Below are 21,559 nucleotides of genomic sequence, written 5' to 3'. Positions count from 1 at the left end.
CCCTTGGAGGCTAGGCCCTGCATGGGTTTTCCTTGCAGCAGCTTTTCCACTGTGCCTTTAGGGTTGTTCAGGAACAACCCTTATGCTGGGGTGGTGTGAGAGGTGTTCCTCACTAGAGATGCCACTGGGACTTTTCTGGCAGCCTCTCCTTTCCTTGGCCACTTCTTTGGTCATTCTTATGGGCCCCACACCTTTCCCTGAGCCCTCTACAGTTTATTTTGGGACTGGACAAGCTAAGTTCCTAGATCTATTTTTGGGTGCCAACCCTTCACTCCAAGTTTGGAACAGGCAGCTACCAGTGTTACCTCATGACTGACTTGCATTCCTTCCCCCTTGTCTTTTCCACAGACCAAGCACAAAGATACTCTTCCATACTGTTCTGGTATTTCTTTAGGTATTCCACAAAACTCTACTCATTCTTGTTGAGTTTCTGTATCTGGTTCATTCCCAAGTGCCTTCTACCCCCACTTGCCAGCTGCCACCACTACTGCTGTGCCACTGGTACGATTCTAAGCTATTGTTAAAAAATTAAATGGTGCAAATTTATAATGCACATATAATAATAATATCTATATTTACTACAAGTACATGTATATATCCACAGGAAAATGGAACAGAATTCTTCCTCTGTAAGCCATGTGTGTCATAAGAGGTGACTAAAATGCCAGGAGCAAAGGGCTAGTAACCCCTTCTCCTGTATACATTACTAAATTTAAAAAGAGAAACTTTCACTTTTCTTTTTAGGTCACCCTGTCTCGGTGGGATATGGCCAGTTTAAAAAAAAAAAAAGCATGTACATGGTATACAGGCCTAGCTGACATCAGTGACATACTACTATATAGAAAGCCCCTTGTTATGCTGACCATTTCGGGCAAATTAGGTCAGTGTCCCAGGATGCAACTTACACCAGTAGACTAACACTCAGGTACCCATTTACTGATAGGTGAACATAGACAACAGGCATAAAGAAACACGCTCAATGTTTCTACCCTGGCTGGGAATCGAACCCAGACTCTCGCCATGTGAAGCGAGAGCTTTAACCACCAGGCCACCAGAAAGGGGGGCACTACATGCAAGTAAACCCAAATAATGTAAAACCAAATAAAGCAAGAGAAACCTGTATTAGAAAATAGTATACACATATGCGCACACAAACACACACTGTGCTTATTTTTAATACAGTGTCACTGTATGTCATTACAATAATTTTATTCTTCATTAAAATAAAATTTTTACAAATTATTAACTAAGTGCTCATTTCATTTTATGAACCTTTGAACAAGTTACACAATGTGAAAAAAAAAAACTTGACAAAAAGAATAAAAGTATTGTCGGAAACAGAGCTGATCCTCTACTATACCTCTAAGTTGCCATCATTATTAAAGTCAGCAGCTACTAATGACCGTACAGGTGATGGCTCTGCAAATTCATCTGTTGCAATATTCTGAAAATTAAATACAGTACATGTATATATAATACACGTATATTAAAAATTATTTAAAATGAGTATAAATAAAAAATGTAAGTAAAATAATTTAGTCTTCATAAATGAAAATAGTGTGGAAAAAAGCAACCACTATTAACCCATAAACGGTCCAAACAGATCAACGTTCAAATTCGTAGTGCTACAAAAGTAGATCTGCTTTGTTTTACATATTTTCAAATATAACAAAAAAAAATGTAGATAAGTTTTTTACACGTTTTCAAATGTAAAACAAAAAAGAAAATCTACATTTTTTTACATACTTTCAGATGTTGAAAAAACGTATATATACGTTTGGACTGTTTAAGGGTTAATAAAGACTTGACTCCTTATGCCATGTGACAGCAAACGAGATAATGTTACACGGCATATGAAGTCACGTCACATTTCATAATAAGCATATGAGTTGGTATAGGAGGCCATATCATATGATGTAGTATGGATTTGTTGTGGAGAAGTGATATAAAATATTGACACAATGAAAATCACAAATGCATTAGTATAATACAATCATTTGTTGATCTGTTTATGACTTGATGAAGCTCACTATGTGGGTGATATCTTATCAAAGAGTTGCATTATACTGTACTGCATTTGTGTCTGTGTTCTACTGGTTTATGCTGAGTTGTGTTCCAAGAGAAATAATAATGTATGAATGTAAAAAGAGTAAAATTAATGAATGTGAAGTGTATAACATGGAGGAAAAGTGTGCAAGTTTCACATGCTTTAATGAAGAGTAACTTATGTTACATAATGTTGTCATTCCTGCATTAACATTACTGATGCACTGTATAGCATACATGACAATACAGTGGACCCCCGCATAACGATTTTAATCCGTGCAAGAGGGGTAATTGTTATGCGAAATAATCGGTATGTGAATGAATTTTCCCCATAAGAAATAATGGAAATAAAATTAATCCATGCAAGACACCCAAAAGTATGAAAAAAAAATTTTTACCACATGAAATATACATTTTCCTACACACAAAGAGAAGGATACATGCACAATAGTAGAGTAGTACATGCACAGTATATATTGTGCATGTACTAGTCTACTAAATGAAGAATAAATGACACTTACCTTTATTGAAGATGCAGCAATGACTGATGAGACACTGTGTCCTGGGAGTGCCTTTTCCTCCTGAGTACTGTAGGTCCTGTTTGGCATTTTCTTCCAGAACAGGCCTTATCACACTGTGTATGCCACTACGATTCTTAAATCTCTCAAACCAACCTTTGCTGGCTTTAAATTCACCAATATGAGCACTAGTTCCAGGCATTTTTCCCTGTTCACCTGGGTGTTAGTCGACTTGTGTGGGTTGCATCCTGGGAGACAAGATTAAGGACCCCAATGGAAATAAGTCTTCGATGACACTGACTTTTTTGGGTTATCCTGGGTGGCAAATCCTCTGGGGTTAATTGTTTCTTGGTATTCTCAATAAGCCACACCAACAACGGTGCTACAGCAGCAGCAGCAGCTGACGGTGGTACAGCAGCAACAGACGATGCTACAGCAGCAGCAGCAGCTGACGGTGGTACAGCAGCAACAGACGATGCTACAGCAGCAGCAGCAGCTGACGGTGGTACAGCAGCAACAGACGATGCTACAGCAGCAGCAGACGATGCTACAGCAGCAACAGACGATGTTACAGCAGCAGCAGACGATGCTACAGCAGCAGCAGCAGCAGACGATGCTACAGCAGCAGCAGCTGTACCACCAATAGTAGCGATGGTTGATTGGGGTTTATTATACAACCTGGCCAGCTCGGAGACACGCACTCCACTTTCATACTTATCAATGATCTTTTTCTTCATCTCTATTGTAATTCTCACCCTTATTGCTGTAGGGTTGGCACTAGAAGCTTTCTTGGGGCCCATGGTCACTTATTTTCCAGAAAAAGCACCGAAAACACTGTAATAATACGAAATATTCCGATTGTATGCCACCGGCGGAACATGTGAGCGTGGCTCAGGCCGCACATTGGACGCGTCTCGGACGAAAATCGGTGAGCGGGTTCTTAAGCGGTATGTGAGGCAAAATTTTTGCGATTAAAGCAAGCGGTATGCGGATTAATCGCTATGTGATGCCATCGTTATGCGGGGGTCCACTGTATTCAGTTCACTTTCCCTTCATCTATTTAAGTGGTGGAGAGACAGTAAGAGATGTTCACAGCCCAATACTAAGGAAACAGTATGGCTGTCCACATGTCTCATCTGTGAATGTGAAAACTCTTGATTTTACAGATTAATAAAGGGGAGTGGGTGGCTGGTAATGGCAACTGTGGTGGACAAAGGGATTGTTTTGCCATGATTGTAACAATATAGTACAATTCTGTAGCCATAGAATTTGTTAGCTGTTATTGAATCCACTGATTCAATAGATTTTGTTCATATTTCCAGAGTCCCTTAAATTGAGGTCCATTAATCACAGGTTGTCTTTTGATAACATTACTCATCTCTATAGAAATATTATATAGACACTATGCAACACTTACCACTTTAATCATATGCTACAAACAAGCCTAATTCTTGAATAACTTTTAGGCAGCTATCAAAATGGAAGTGGAAACTCACAGAACCTTAGCACTGAGACTAGAAATTCATCACCTGTAGCTGTGCCCTTCAAAAACCAAACAATCCAGGAGTATATTTGGTTCAGGTGCATGTACAGAAAATCTATCTATATATCTGGCTATTCTCTCTCTATCTCTCCTGGTTTTTCTTTTTTTTTTCTTTTTTTTTTTTTGCCCTGAGCAGAACCCTACACCAGTAACACATTTTTTCACCAATTACATATATTGTTAGAACATAGAATTAACAATATTTTGTACACCTTCTGAAAACCTATATTAATACATGGCATTTCAAGCAGACTTGATATAGAATTAAATATTACTTATTAGTAATATAGTTGTTGCAAACCTTATTTTAACCCTCAAACTGCCAAAGGGTCAATAATAAATGTTCCCCAGTGCCAGTAATTTTGAAAACTAAATCTTGCCAAAAAAATTATTCGATTTAGATGTACAGTGTATAAGACAAGAATGAGTGAAATCTGATAAGTACTTACAGAGATACAAAGGTTTGAAGTTGACATCAGTGATCTTCACATGGCAATGTGCATGCCTGCCGAGTGAAGGTGATTGCCATTTTTTAAAGTTTTTCATAATAACCTTTTTCTAGTTTTTCTGATGGATGTTGTTTGTTACACTTATATCTGTTCACATATTATATTTCACTTATATATATTTTCCAGTAATACTAAACTAAATGCCAAGCTCTCTTTACTTGCTCATTTGCTGAACACTGTTGTTATTGTTGTCTGTTCTTTCACTGCATATAGTCTTTGTATACTTGATACATGCTGTTCACCATGATATTATAAGTGTTGGAACTCATGGAATTCCTCAAAACAGGGTTCTATGCAGAGTGCTGTTTCACAGATTTTACATATATCTTGTGTCCCTACATTTCCATGGTTTATTTGTCTTGTTAGCATACATAACACTTCTGGCCATGTTTCTTTATGTCCATGGCAGGACTTGCTGTTAGGAAGTGCTTACCAGGCCACAGATAAGAGGGAATTTGGCTGTGTGGAAGCTATGGTGCAGGACGTGTAACTTGGTATTTAGCAATGATCTAGTCTACGATAGTCAAATGTAAGTTCTCATAGGTTGGTCTCTTGCCGATCTCTACCTAGTACATATTGTGTGCGTGGAGCATGGCATTATCGACAAGGTGGAAAAACAGTTTAATGTGCCACTTGAAACTCCTACACACACAGTCTACAAAACCAATCAGTATGTCACATTTAAGCACCAAATGCATATTGTTGGTGTAATCAGTCATCTTCACTGCTTAGATCTTGACCACTTGCGTTATTGTTGGTCAGTTGCTGCTTGATAGACTCAAGAGGTGGAAAGCATGTGCTAATCAGCATTTGGGCCAATATTAGGGATGTTATTAGTGTCACTTTCACCCACATGAATACTTAACTCATAAAACTATAAGTCTTCATCACTATCCTCAGTATTAAGTTCATCCATAGACTCCAGAAGTGGTTAATCCTCCTTGGAGTGAGTGCTTCTTGATGGCATGACATGACATATAGATATGTAATGGCTTCCACTAACTCCCACAATGCCCTACACATACCAGGATAAAGTGTGCACACCCATAGTACAGACCTGTCTTCTGTGAGGTAGGTCTAACCTGGCTAATTGCAGCCATTTTGGAGGTGCAAGAATTTAAGTGCAAATTTATGTCCCAGCTCTCATGAACTTGTCATCAGCAGCTTAAGGGTTAATCATAACAGTCTGGGAGTGTAGAGATAGTATTAATTGCTATAATAATTTAAAGTGACACTTCTGAATAATAAAAGATAAAATAATGTAAGATCTTGACTACTGCATGTACAATTCTCCCTCGCTTTATGGGGAAGTCATTGTATGCAATCACCACAGTTTGCAAAACACATTGATGATTCTTATTATGTGTAATATTGTTAATGACATGCCTGAACTTAATACAGATCCCAAGGGCTTGAAACACAAGTACAGCACAAAATTAAAGACACCTGTATACCCTTCTATACAAACCCAGTGCCAGCTAGACAGGCACTCGTACATATATATATTTTTAAACATGTCAGCCATTTCCCACCAAGGCAGGGTGACCCAAAAGAAAGAAAAACCCAAGAAGAAAGATAAAACTTTCATTATCAGTTAACACTTTCACCATCACTCATACATAATCACTGTCTTTGCAGAGGTGCCCAGATATGGCAATTTAGATAGTCACTCCATACTGCCAATATCCCAAACCCCTCCTTTAAAGTGCAGGCATTGTACTTCCCATTTCCAGGACTCAAGTCCAGCTAACCAGTTTCCCTGAATCCCTTCATAAAATATTACCCTGCTCGCACTCCAACAGCTCGTTAGGCATTTTAGTTGACTTTTACAACACGCATGGCTTATGGAGGAAATTTCTTATTCCACTTCTCCATGGATATGAAAGGAAAAGCAATAAAAACAAGAATTATTAAGATAAAATCAAAGAAAACTCAGATGAATGTGTGTACATAAACATGTATGTACATGCATGTGTAGTGTGACCTAAGTGTAAGTAGAAGTAGCAAGACGTACCTGAAATCTTGCATGTTTATGAGACAGAAAAAAGGCACCAGCAATCCTACCATCACGTAAAACAATTACAGGCAGGATGGTAGTACCTTCCTGGGCAGTTGCTGTCTACCAACCTACTACCCCAGTCATAATCTCCAGAGCAAGCATTCCTGAAGTGATTTACCAATGTTAAGATTTATTTTGGTAGAGGATGTATCATGCCATGATACCTGCCATGGATCTGCCTAGCATAGGCCAGTAGGCCTGCTGCAGTTCTCCTTCCTTATGTTCTTATGAATTAGAGGTTAGGTTTGGATAGCTGACAAATTCCAACGTTAAAAAAAAGTCAGCTGTCACCAGTTTTAACCTCACTGGATGTTATGAAGATTAACTGTTGACTCCATTAACCTGGGAATCTGGCAGATTGTTCACTGTAATAACGTTACAGGGTGAGGAATATACAGTCGACCATCGACCAACAATGGCATCGTCTAACGTTAAATCCGACTAGCAATACATTTTAACACAAAAATTTTGCCTCGACTAGCGCTAAAAAACTCGACCAACGCAATTCGTTCCGTTCCAGACACGTCCACTTGCGGCCTGAGCGCGCCTCACTTGTCCCGTGGGTGCCAGTGTTTACAAGCAGCCAGCCACTGCGGGCGCATACAAACATACAATCGGAACATTTCATATTATCACAGCGTTTTTAGTGATTTCGCCTGCAAAATAAGTCACCATGGGCCCCAAGAAAGTTTCTAGTGCCAACCCTGTAGGAAAAAGGATGAGAATTACTATGGATATGAAGAAAGAGATCATTGCTAAGTATGAAAGTGGAGTGCGTGTCTCCGAGCTGGCCAGGTTGTACACAAAACCCCAATCAACCATCGCTACTATTCTGGGCAAGAAAACGGCAATCAAGGAAGCTGTTGTTGCCAAAGGTGCAACTATGTTTTCGAAACAGAGATCGCAAGTGATAGAAGATGCTGAGAGACTGTTATTGGTGTTGATAAACGAAAAACAGATAGCATGAGATAGCATCTCTCAAGCGATCATATGTGAAAAGCCTAGGAAGTTGCATGACAATTTAATTAGAAAAATGCCTGCAACTGGTGATGATGTGAGTGAATTTAAGGCCAGCAAAGGTTGGTTTGAAAGATTTAAGAATCGTAGTGGCATACATAGTGTGATAAGGCATGGTGAGGCTGCCAGTTCGGACCAAAAAGCAGCTGAAAAATATGTGCATGAATTCAAGGAGTACATAGAGGCTGAAGGATTGAAACCTGAACAAGTGTTTAATTGTGACAAAACAGGCCTGTTTTGGAAGAAAATGCCAAGTAGGACCTACATTACTGATGAGCTGCTAGGCCATCTTCAACAGCAAGAGGCAAGACCTGAGGAAACTGCTTCGGAGGAGGGTATAGAGAAACTGAGGAAGTTGCCTACTTCAAAGATTAAGGAAATGTGTGCAATGTGGCTTAAAGTGCAAACCTTTTTTGATGAAATCACCCTGACACAGCAACTGCAAGCCATGTTGGCAACATGTACAATGACAATGTTGTGAACCACTTTAGGAATGTCATAAAGGAACGGGAGGTACAGGCCTCTATGGACAGATATGTTGTGCGACACAAGTCCAGTGACTCTCAAGCTGGCCCAAGTGGCATTAAAAGAAGAAGAGAGGTAACCCCGGAAAAGGACTTGACACCTCAAGTCCTAATGGAAGGGGATTCCCCTTCTAAACACTAACACCATCGACACTCTCCCCTCCTCCCATCCCATCAATCATCACCAGATCTTCAATAAAGGTAAGTGCCATGTAACTGTACATTTCTTCTTCAGTTTGTGTGTATTAAAATTAATATTTCATGTGGTAAAAAATTTTTTTTCATACTTTGGGGTGTCAGGAACGAATTAATTTGATTTCCATTATTTCTCATGGGGAAAATTAACTCGACTAACGATAATTTCGACTAATGTTGAGCTCTCAGGAACGGATTAATATCGTTGGTCGAGGGTCCACTGTATAGCAAGCGTCTACAGTGGTTGCTTTTCTTTCTTTTCTTGTAATGCTGTGTACTGTGTATATAGGCTAACTTCTAGCTATAAACAGTATTTTTCAGTGAACAAGATGCTCCAATGCAGAGGACAACTCCCGAACTCTGACTAGCTGAATTTATGAATACAGTGGAACCTTGACTTAAGAGTTTAATCTATTCCGTGACCTACTTTGTAACTCAATTTGCTCATACATCAAATCAATTTTCCTCATTTAAATTAACTGAAATGCCATTAATCTGTTCCAGCGGAATTCCTGCTCTCGGGAGGCAGGACAAAATACCTCAATATGATGCTAATATCAACTCGACAGCTTATTTATCTATCATAATTCATCTAATATGACATAATAAACAATATAAATAACACAGAAACATGATATATACTATAGAATAAATAAAATGTCATTATGTGACTAGTGATGGTGGCGGTGGTGACCATTCCCTCTCCCACTCTGACTATATCTTCCCATGCTCATATTATAAGAGAAAATGGAGTGTTTGTGAGGCTAACTGCACTAGATCACTAGTTTCATAAGGATAACACTGAAATAGGTAGTAGGTTGGTAGACAGCAACCACCCAGGGAAGTACTACCGTTCTGCCAGATGACTGTGAAACAGAAACCTGTAACTGTTTTGCATGATGGTAGGATTGCTGGTTTCTTTTTCTGTCTCATAAACACGCTAGATAACAGGGATATCTTGCTACTCCTACTTACACTTTGGTCACACTTCACAGACACGCACATGCATATATATATACATACATCTAGGTTTTTCTCCTTTTTCTAAATAGCTCTTGTTCTTCTTTATTTCTTCTATTGTCCATGGGGAAGTGGAAAACAATCTTTCCTCCGTAAGCCATGCGTGTCGTATGAGGCGACTAAAATGCCGGGAGCAATGGGCTAGTAACCCCTTCTCCTGTAGACATTTACTAAAAAAGAGAAGAAGAAAAACTTTATAAAACTGGGATGCTTGAATGTGCGTGGATGTAGTGCGGATGACAAGAAACAGATGATTGCTGATGTTATGAATGAAAAGAAGTTGGATGTCCTGGCCCTAAGCGAAACAAAGCTGAAGGGGGTAGGGGAGTTTCGGTGGGGGGAAATAAATGGGATTAAATCTGGAGTATCTGAGAGAGTTAGAGCAAAGGAAGGGGTAGCAGTAATGTTGAAGGATCAGTTATGGAAGGAGAAAAGAGAATATGAATGTGTAAATGCAAGAATTATGTGGATTAAAGTAAAGGTTGGATGTGAAAAGTGGGTCATAATAAGCGTGTATGCACCTGGAGAAGAGAGGAATGTAGAGGAGAGAGAGAGATTTTGGGAGATGTTAAGTGAATGTATAGGAGCCTTTGAACCAAGTGAGAGAGTAATTGTGGTAGGGGATCTGAATGCTAAAGTAGGAGAAACTTTTAGAGAGGGTGTGGTAGGTAAGTTTGGGGTGCCAGGTGTAAATGATAATGGGAGCCCTTTGATTGAACTTTGTATAGAAAGGGGTTTAGTTATAGGTAATACATATTTTAAGAAAAAGAGGATAAATAAGTATACAAGATATGATGTAGGGCAAAATGACAGTAGTTTGTTGGATTATGTATTGGTAGATAAAAGACTGTTGAGTAGACTTCAGGATGTACATGTTTATAGAGGGGCCACAGATATATCAGATCACTTTCTAGTTGTAGCTACACTGAGAGTAAAAGGTAGATGGGATACAAGGAGAATAGAAGCATCAGGGAAGAGAGAGGTGAAGGTTTATAAACTAAAAGAGGAGGCAGTTAGGGTAAGATATAAACAGCTACTGGAGGATAGATGGGCTAATGAGAGCATAGGCAATGGGGTCGAAGAGGTATGGGGTAGGTTTAAAAATGTAGTGTTAGAGTGTTCAGCAGAAGTTTGTGGTTACAGGAAAGTGGGTGCGGGAGGGAAGAGGAGCGATTGGTGGAATGATGATGTAAAGAGAGTAGTAAGGGAGAAAAAGTTAGCATATGAGAAGTTTTTACAAAGTAGAAGCAATGCAAGGAGGGAAGAGTATATGGAGAAAAAGAGAGAGGTTAAGAGAGTGGTGAAGCAATGTAAAAAGAGAGCAAATGAGAGAGTGGGTGAGATGTTATCAACAAATTTTGTTGAAAATAAGAAAAAGTTTTGGAGTGAGATTAACAAGTTAAGAAAGCCTAGAGAACAAATGGATTTGTCAGTTAAAAATAGGAGAGGAGAGTTATTAAATGGAGAGTTAGAGGTATTGGGAAGATGGAGGGAATATTTTGAGGAATTGTTAAATGTTGATGAAGATAGGGAAGCTGTGATTTCGTGTATAGGGCAAGGAGAAATAACATCTTGTAGGAGTGAGGAAGAGCCAGTTGTGAGTGTGGGAGAAGTTCGTGAGGCAGTAGGTAAAATGAAAGGGGGTAAGGCAGCCGGGATTGATGGGATAAAGATAGAAATGTTAAAAGCAGGTGGGGATATAGTTTTGGAGTGGTTGGTGCAATTATTTAATAAATGTATGGAAGAGGGTAAGGTACCTAGGGATTGGCAGAGAGCATGCATAGTTCCTTTGTATAAAGGCAAAAAGGACAAAAGAGAGTGCAAAAATTATAGGGGGATAAGTCTGTTGAGTATACCTGGTAAAGTGTAGGGTAGAGTTATTATTGAAAGAATTAAGAGTAAGACGGAGAATAGGATAGCAGATGAACAAGGAGGCTTTAGGAAAGGTAGGGGGTGTGTGGACCAGGTGTTTAGAGTGAAACACATACGTGAACAGTATTTAGATAAGGCTAAAGAGGTCTTTGTGGCATTTATGGATTTGGAAAAGGCATATAACAGGGTGGATAGGGGGGCAATGTGGCAGATGTTTAAGGTGTATGGTGTAGGAGGTAGGTTACTGAAAGCAGTGAAGAGTTTTTACGAGGATGGTGAGGCTCTAGTTAGAGTATGTAGGAAAGAGAAAGAGGGAAATTATTTCCCAGTAAAAGTATGCCTTAGACAAGGATGTGTGATGTCACCGTGGTTGTTTAATATATTTATAGATGGGGTTGTAAGAGAAGTAAATGCGAGGGTCTTGGCAAGAGGCGTGGAGTTAAAAGATAAAGAATCACACATAAAGTGGGAGTTGTCACAGTTGCTCTTTGCTGATGACACCGTGCTCTTGGGAGATTCTGAAGAGAAGTTGCAGAGATTGGTGGATGAATTTGGTAGGGTGTGCAAAAGAAGAAAATTAAAAGTGAATACTGGAAAGAGTAAGGTTATGAGGATAACAAAAAGATTAGGTGATAAATTAGACACATGTGCAACTCTTGGGTTTCTTTATTGAGGAAACGTTTCGCCACACAGTGGCTTCATCAGTCCATACAAAGGAGAATCTTGAAGAACAGGAGGAGAATGAGGTAATCAGTCCCTCAACCTTGAGTCGATGTGGTCAGTCCATCAATCTTGAATAGAATACGGCATACGTGCTGAGAAGGAGCTTATAAACCGTTGGCAGGAGAGGTGCAGCAGTCATAGGTCGTGTAACATTTGTTCAATGTTGAAGTAGGTCGTGCCCAAGAATTAGGCAAGCGAAGAATTCCCAAGTATTAAGATCCCAAGAAGTTGCAGAAGTTGGGAATTCTTCGCTTGCCTAATTCTTGGGCACGACCTACTTCAACATTGAACAAATGTTACGCGACCTATGACTGCTGCACCTCTCCTGCCAACGGTTTATAAGCTCCTTCTCAGCACGTATGCCGTATTCTATTCAAGATTGATGGACTGACCACATCGACTCAAGGTTGAGGGACTGATTACCTCATTCTCCTCCTGTTCTTCAAGATTCTCCTTTGTATGGACTGATGAAGCCACTGTGTGGCGAAACGTTTCCTCAATAAAGATACCCAAGAGTTGCACATGTGTCTAATTTATCAACATGTCGGTTCTCTTAACCATTCATCTACAAAAAGATTAGGTGATGAAAGATTGGATATCAGATTGGAGGGAGAGAGTATGGAGGAGGTGAATGTATTCAGATATTTGGGAGTGGACGTGTCAGCGGATGGGTCTATGAAAGATGAGGTGAATCATAGAATTGATGAGGGGAAAAGGGTGAGTGGTGCACTTAGGAGTCTGTGGAGACAAAGAACTTTGTCCTTGGAGGCAAAGAGGGGAATGTATGAGAGTATAGTTTTACCAACGCTCTTATATAGGTGTGAAGCATGGGTGATGAATGTTGCAGCGAGGAGAAGGCTGGAGGCAGTGGAGATGTCATGTCTGAGGGCAATGTGTGGTGTGAATATAATGCAGAGAATTCGTTGTCTGGAAGTTAGGAGGAGGTGCGGGATTACCAAAACTGTTGTCCAGAGGGCTGAGGAAGGGTTGTTGAGGTGGTTCGGACATGTAGAGAGAATGGAGCGAAACAGAGTGACTTCAAGAGTGTATCAGTCTGTAGTGGAAGGAAGGCGGGGTAGGGGTCGGCCTAGGAAAGGTTGGAGGGAGAGGGTAAAGGAGGTTTTGTGTGCGAGGGGCTTGGACTTCCAGCAGGCATGCGTGAGCGTGTTTGATAGGAGTGAATGGAGACAAATGGTTTTTAATACTTGACGTGCTGTTGGAGTGTGAGCAAAGTAACATTTATGAAGGGGTTCAGGGAAACCGGCAGGCCGGACTTGAGTCCTGGAGATGGGAAGTACAGTGCCTGCACTCTGAAGGAGGGGTGTTAATGTTGCAGTTTAAAAACTGTAGTGTAAAGCACCCTTCTGGCAAGACAGTGATGAAGTGAATGATGGTGAAAGTTTTTCTTTTTTGGGCCACCCTGCCTTGGTGGGAATCGGCCAGTGTGATAATAAAAAAAAAACACTGAAATAATGTACAATTTATAAATATGAAATATTGTATAAAAACATAATAAAGAATGTAAAGAAATAAACTGGTTTTTATAAAGTGTACATACACTGGCAGAGGTGGAGGGTGGAAGATAGGCTACTTGCTACTAGCTCTTACTGCCACCCGCACACCTCGCTTGTTTATCTATGATTTCATGTTGTAATTCCATGAACTTCATCCTCTTTTTCTTCTCAGCACTGTCCTTTGCACTTACTTTCTTAGGGCCCATGGTTAGAAATAAGGAATTTGGCAATAATAACACGAGAAATGCTTCCACGGTGATATAAACACATGCACAGCTCAGATGATTTTGTGGCGTTCCCTGTGCCACCTAGTGGCGATGTACTGAAACTCGCTCATTATTATTATTATTATTATTATTATTATTATTATTATTATTATTATTATTATTATTATTATTATTATTATTATTAATTTTTGGAACTGGAGCACAGATCCAATTCTCTAGATCAAGAGCCCCTCACCAGCATGAGGGGTGAGGGGCTCTTGATCTAGGGAATTGAATCTGTGCTCCAGTATTCTGAGCACCTCTACAAAAACAGTGATTGTGTGTGAGTGAGGTGAAAGTGTTGAATGATGATGAAAGTATTTTCTTTTTTGGGGATTTTCTTTCTTTTTGGGTCACCCTGCCTCGGTGGGAGACGGCCGACTTGTTAAAAAAAAAAAATTAAAAACAATAATAATATGTAATAATAATAATAATAATAATAACAAGCAAGCTTCAATTCCCTAAATTAATAATAATAACAAGGAGCTTCAGAACGCTGCCAACTCAGTGCACTGTTTACCTTGCTGTGGAAGCATTTCTCTCATGTTTGCTTGCATTTCGTGCAGTTATTTTGCCAAATTTCTTTTTTCTAACCATGGGTCCTAAGAAAGTAAGTGCAAAGGACAGTGCTGAGCAGAAAGAGAGGATGATGTCCATGGAATTAAAGCATGAAATCATAGATAAACAAGAAAGGTGTGCAGGTTGTGGGTTGAAGGGGAAGCGGGGGAAGCTCACTTGTAACTCTAATGTTGGCAAGTATCACAGAGCAAAAACTCGACCAAGTGACAGCTCATATCTCAAAAAATTCATATGCTGGGACACTTGTAAGTCAAGGTTCTACTGTATTATTTTTGCTAGGTAAGAAAAAAAATTCAAAATGCCATGGATGTGGGATACAGAAAATGCACCCTTTCACCTACTGATATGGTACGGTATCCACTGATCCTATGGATATGATACTCCAGTTCTGCAACTTGGTATTTGTCAACAACTAAGCTGTAATTCATAACTAATACAGCCTCTCCTCACTTAGCGATGTACTCGTTTACTGACGACTCGGACTTATGATGGGCTCTGACCAGTGTGCACACATAAATAATGTATATTAGAGCTGATTTCCTCTATTCTTTTTATTACAATATACAGTACACCACTGTAAAAACATTTAAAAATATACCAGAAATGTTATAAATACTGCAAAGGTGACATTAAAACAATATGGTTGACACAAACCCACTACCATCATAATATGCTCCTCACTTAGCGATGAATTTGTTTACCAGTGTGGTCTTTGGAATGGAACTCTGTTGTTTAGTGAGGAGAGGCTGTATTTACTCTGGAATAGGTGAATCACTACCAGTGATAACATTATGATAAGCCTGAGGCATTACTACATGTAAAAAACATGTATGTTGATGGTTCGTTCTGTGGTTATTTACACAATTCATTATTTGGTCATATACAGGAACTTCAGTTACTATTTAGTATCGAAACACTTCTCTAGGCATAAGTTGGGGCCTTTGAGCAATGTAACCTTCGGCCTTCAGGATGCTGGGCAAATTTTCGAGTCTTGGGAAAAAATAGCATCTTCAACACTGTAAAATATGGTAATTGCTGAGATAATTATTCAATACAAGTGATAACATTAGCAGAGAAAATATAATTATTCAACTAATATATGATAATAAGTGACTGTTATAGTGTGTGTATAACTGAAACTATAGTATTAAGTAGAATATGTAACTTACCCTAAATCTGGGATGACCCTCATCATCAGTTGTTTGAAGAAATATTCTGTGTGGGCCATTCCAGTTACCATAAATAATATCTAATTTACCATCACCATCAAAATCAGTGAGCATTACTCCCCCGCCACCATGCTCGTATGCATCAGAAATACCTAAAATACAAAAGCTTAAATCATATGCTGTCAGTAAAGTTGCTTTGTATAATAGAGACAAAACAAATATTTCTGTAAGTGTACAATATAAGAACATGTCATTTATCAGAGTAAAATGAGATCTGATTACATGTAAAATAAAATAAACTTACATTTTCACAATTTCCACAGTGGGCAGGAAGGTATAACATGTTTTAGGATTCAGGAAGAGCTAAATGTGAGTGTGAGGGAGGTGTGTGAGACACTGGGTAGAATGAAAGGGTAAAGCAGCTGGGATAAATGCAATTAAGACAGATGTTAAAAGCAGATGGGGATATAGTTTTGGATTGGTTGGAGCATTTGTTCAATATATGCATAAAATGGGAAAGGCACCTAGGGATTGGCAGAGAGGATGCATAGTTCCTTTGTATAAGGGGAAAAGGGGATAAAAGAGAGAGTCAGAATTATAGGGAAATAAGCCTGTTGAATATACCAGGGAAAATTGTATGGCAGAGTTATTATTAAAAGAATTTTGGGTAAGTCAACTTGGATAAATGTAAGGAACTTTTCATTGAATTTATGGATTTAGAAAAGGCATATGATAGGGTGGATTGGGAAGCAATGTGGCAGATGTTGTAAATGTATGGAATAGGCAGTAGGTTACTTAAAACAATAAAGTGCTTTTATGTTCAGGTGAGGTTCAGGTTTGGGTACGTATGTAGGTCTTAGACAAGGATGTGTGATGTCACCATGGTTGTTTAACATATTTATAGATGGGGTTGTAAAAGAAGTGAATACTAGGGTGTTGGGAAGAGATGTGGGATTGAAAGAAAGCAAATCTGGTGCAGAGTGGGAGTTGTCGCAGCTGCTGCTTTGCCAATTAGAAGGTACTTTTGGGAGATTCTACTGAACAGTTGCAAAAGTTGGTAAATGAATTTAGAAAAGTATGAAAAAGAAGGAAATTAAAAAGTGACCATAGGAAAGAGCAAGGTGACACGAGTATCAAAAAATATAGGCAATGAGAGATTGGAAGGAAGGAGTATGGAGGAAGTAAATTTTGTTTTATAACATGTTGGTCATTTCCCACCAAGGTATAGAGTGACCTGAAAAAAAAAAGAAAAAACTTTCATCATCATTCAACACTTTCACCATCATTCATACATAATCACTGTCTTTGCAGAGGCACTTAGATATGACAGCTTTGATGTCACTCCAAACAGCCAATATCACAAACCCCTCCTTTGAAGTGCAGGAATTGTACTTCCCATCTCCAGGACTCAAGTCTGGCTAACTGGTTTCCCTGAATCCTTTCACAGAATATTACCCTGCTCACACTCCAACAGCTTGTCAGGTCCCAAAAACCATCTGTCTCCATTCACTCCTATCTAACATGCTCACACACGCTTGCTGGAAATCCAAGCCCCTTGCACACAAAACCTCCTTTACCCCCCTCCCTCCAACCTTTCCTAGGATGACCCCTACTCCACCCTCAGATATTTGGGAGTGGACTTGTTGGCAGATGGTTCTGTATGAGATGAGGTGAACCACAGAACTGATGAAGGGGAAAAGGCAGGTGGTGCATTAAAGCATCTGTGGACATAAAGAACTTTATCCATTGATGCAAAAAAAAGAAAATGTACCAGAAAATAATGGTACCAACATTGTTATATGGATGTGAAGCATGGTTTTTGAATGTTGCAGAGAGGAAGAGGCTGAAGGCAGAAGAGATGTCATGTTTGAGGGCAAAGTGTGGTGTACATGTTATGCATAAGTGGCCAAGAAATATAATCATGTCTAAGGATATGGATAAATAGCCTGCCAAACAACATAAAGATATATTATAAGGCACTTTAGTGACTTGTACCCTGGCTAGAACAAAACCTATCTATTAGCTGCCTGCTTATATATGTGTTCTGTCTGAAAAATTTAAAAATTATACAAAAAAAGAAATGAAATCAACTAGTATCAATATTGACAGCCCAAGCGACTGGATCACAACCATCAGAAAAGCAAACTTCAAGTGACAAAAATGCATGCAGTGACTTGACTTCTTTTAGTTCTTGAACCTGTATTTGTGTAATGGCCCTCTGAATCATCACAAAGACACTGCCAGAGAACTATTAAATTGGATGAAGATAAAGGTAACAATCTATGACCCACATCAGCTGGACAGAAAACCTGCTGAACATTTTCCATCAAGATGCTACACTCCAGGAAGACAGTAAAATGAAAGACACCTAACTGGATCCTACCACAGCTGGAAGATGGACCACAGAAACTCCCAACAAATAAGGTGAAGGACTTGTTTGATCTGCTTATTCCAAAAGAAAGAAGATATTTCCACAGAAGTCTACAGGCAGAAGACACTGGAGCAGACAATGATATTTAGATGATGACCACAATGTGTGATTTCTTGTCCCAATTGACTTGTTAGGTTTATTACATGTTATATTTCAATGATAAATTTGAATTTTATTTAGACAAAACTCTTGAATGTTAATGGAAAAAGAGCCAGTGTCTCAAGTATGCTTTTATTTACTTTATTTTTTCATTCAGAAAGGTATCATCATTTTTTAACTACCACCAATTAAAAGGTGATTTATTTAGATTTAAGTGAGAAAAATACTCCTGACTTCTTTGTCTTGCCAAATTTGTGAGGTGCACAAACTCTCAGAAATATTTTTCTAAAATTCTTAATTTTGACATTGGCCTTGCTAGTGTTCAGCCCCCAGAATTAGAATGACTTGGGAATAGGAGGTAATCTGCTGTGTTCCAAGAAAGTTTAGGGAATTGTTATTTGGTGGTGGTAGCAGGGACATTATTATTGTTGTTGTTTGTATCATTGTTTTAGATGGTTGTGGTGTCATTGCTAGTTGTAGTGTTTGTGTTGATGGTAGCGGTGGTCTCATTATTCTTGTTATTGGTAATGATACATAAACTTAAACAATATTAAGAAGTGTAAGGGTAGTACGAGAGTGTAAATATAAATATGACGAAGAGCTTAAAACTGAAACACAGTACAGGAGGGCCCTGCTATACAGCACTTCGCTTTATGGCATTTCACTAATGCAGCAGTTTTCAATTATATCCATTCTTCATTTATTCAGACTTCCTACAATAAATATACTGTATTCAGCACTCACTCTATAAACTAAGAATGAAGATATTTTAAGGTAAGTATGTGTATACTGTATATGTATTTTTTAGGGTTAGCTCTATTGCTCACTGAACATGTATATGAAAATGTAAACACGTTATCAGGCTTTTATGTGCATTTGAAAGTGAAAAAAGACTGTTTCACTTTACAATGATTTTTGCTTTACAGCAGTAGTCCGGAACCTAACCTGCCGTATAAGCAGGGCTTGACTGTATTGTGAAGTGTAAAGGCAGTACATGGGAATGTAAATATGAATGAGACATCATGATTAATTTAAAGTCCAGTGATGAATTGTTCTCAGTTTCTCATAATTATAGAAGGGATACCTCCTGTTCAATGCAAAAAGTTATAAGAATAAGAAGTTTATTTTGACATGATAAATGGTTGTACAAAGGAAGATAATAGTTGGGTGTACATGGCAAAAGCCCCTTAGTTTGCAGAGCATTTCAGGCAAACTTAAAAAATTAACTTAAGATTAGGAAGGCAATAATAGTTCACTTGGTCATTAGTTACCACAACTACTTCCATCTTACCTGATTCAGCTGCAACATCAGTGAAAGTACCATCTCCATTATTCTTGAATAAAAAATTGGGGCCATGCTCATTCTTGCAAAAGATGTCACTCCTGCCATCCTTACTAAGAATGGGGCCCACTGTAACTCCACGTCCACCTAAGGAAACACAATCCAGTTACTGTAATGGCCTTGTGAGCCTGAAAATAAAAAATTCAAAACATTACTGTGTTTTGTGAGAAAAAGAATGCAAACCAGGGTAAAAATGTTATCTTCCTAAATCCTTTCTTTGAGTAGAGTTAAATACAACAAAAACTGCAGGAGATCCATTACTGACACAAGTGAAGTGTTAGAAGGATATCTTTCACTTACAATATAGAGTAGAAATTACCTGTCCCTCAGTTTCTATCTAACCATGATGTCATTTCATATGGTGAAATTCTGTTGTGATTAACTAACCCTTTAAATGTGGATGACATATATGTACATATATACACGGGACTTCTCTGTACATAATGCATGTATATAATACTGTATGCAAATTTTTGTAGGCCTCAAGTTTGCCGTGGTGTGCCATTTTTTGACTCGGCTCAACTGCCTGGGTGTCCTGCTACCTTGTTGTGCCCAGAAAAAATGTAGAGCTTGCAACTCCATGTAATGCAGCACGAATAACAGTGACACGGCAAGACAGGTACCAGGTGTGACATGCCACCATGCATCTGCTTTCATTTAGGCTTGTGTAAAGAGAATACATACAGCCTCTCCTCACTTAATGATGGAGTTCTGTTCCTGAATGAATTTGTTGCTAAGTGAGGAGCATACCATAACAGTAGTGAGTTTGTAGCAACCATCTTTGATGTTGTTTTAATGTCACCTTTGCACCATTTATAACATTTCTGGTATATTTTTAAATGTTTATACAGTGTAGTGTACTGTATATTGAAATAAACAGAACAGAGGAAATAAGCTCTAATATACATTATTTAGGTATGAATACTGGTCAGAAAGCCTGTCATGAGTCCGAGGCGTCGGTAATCAAGTACATCACTAAGTGAGAAGAGGCTGTATACAGTATTTTTTTTTATAATGTTCTTGAGGGCACACAGATATTATGGTCACATTAAAGTATAATACATTGTATGTATATTTTTAAAGTAGGATAACCTAAGTAAACTAACAGTTTAACTTTTCCATGTTTCAAGAGGTATCACACCCTGAATGAATTCTAATATCTTAAGATTTTCTTGTACATTGTGTTAGAATTATCGCAATAAATGACTGTAAATTAATAAACAGAAAGATGGATGGGAGGCATGAACTTTGGTCTCGAGATTAACAGGTCCAGCACTCTACTGCCTGAGCTACAGGGCTTCTAAAATAGGAAAGAATCGGAAACAGTACTTCCATACATGTTTTCCGTCAGACACCAACTGCAACCCAAATGTTCTCCCCTTCAGCCCAACAGCTTTAGCAGTAAATCTGTTCTTACCTCCTCAAACCCACACAGTCTGTGAACCCAGATTAATTTATAAAAAACAACTGTAAATGAATAAACAGAAAGATGGACAGGAGGCTTGAAATGTGGTCCTGGGAGTAACGGGTCCAGAACACTTTACTGCCTGAGCTACAGGGCTTCCCTGTTTTAGAATAGAAGCCCCATAGCTCTGGCGGTAGAGTGCGGGCTGGCTAGTTAGCTCTAGCTCTCACTCTAGCTCTCTCTCACTCTTACTCTCTCACACTCACTCATGGTTGCCAAGCAATCTAAGCAAGGTGGCCAAAAATCATTGGCTACTGCTCCCTCTTAGTGAGGATGTATGTGGTTGGTCAGAAGTTTGGCCATCTGATGGAGCCCTGCTGTTGAAACACACAATGTGCTATCAGTAACTCTACATCTCAACAATACAATAACAGTTTTTATTTTAGCATGATACATGTTTGTACAAAGAAGTGTAACAATTTGATGAACATGCCAAAAGCTCCTTTATATGCAGAGCATTTCGGGCATACTTGAGACTAACTTAAGATTAATAAGGCAATAAGAGTGCTGTAATTGTTCATATGGTTATTAGGTGAGTTATAGTGAATACAAGAAAACTGAACATTCAACTAGTTCATGCTATGTCGCTCTAATAAGTTCGGTAAAGAAGAATTACAGTTTTCAAATAGTATATAAAAAAATACAGTATTACAATTTAGTACAATTTA

The 21,559-nt window shown here is 38.8% G+C and overlaps 1 protein-coding gene across 4 annotated transcripts in view; it reads right to left on the bottom strand.

The window, feature by feature from the left end:
- LOC128692726 (cartilage acidic protein 1) overlaps positions 1-21,559 on the bottom strand; it is an 82,444-nt gene that overhangs the window by 27,098 nt on the left and 33,787 nt on the right. For all 4 annotated transcript variants that reach the window (XM_053782047.2, XM_053782050.2, XM_053782049.2 and 1 more), the window contains exons 7-9: positions 19,376-19,513; positions 15,555-15,706; positions 1,361-1,444 (exon numbers count right to left, since the gene is read on the bottom strand). In XM_053782047.2, the coding sequence (XP_053638022.1) occupies positions 1,361-1,444; positions 15,555-15,706; positions 19,376-19,513 (374 nt within the window). The remainder of the gene's footprint in view (positions 1-1,360; positions 1,445-15,554; positions 15,707-19,375; positions 19,514-21,559) is intronic.

Source organism: Cherax quadricarinatus, chromosome 30 (genome assembly GCF_038502225.1).
Source record: "Cherax quadricarinatus isolate ZL_2023a chromosome 30, ASM3850222v1, whole genome shotgun sequence".
NCBI lineage: Eukaryota > Metazoa > Arthropoda > Malacostraca > Decapoda > Parastacidae > Cherax > Cherax quadricarinatus.
The sequence above is the reverse complement of the archived record's forward strand: the minus strand, read 5'-3'. Positions and strand labels throughout refer to the sequence as shown.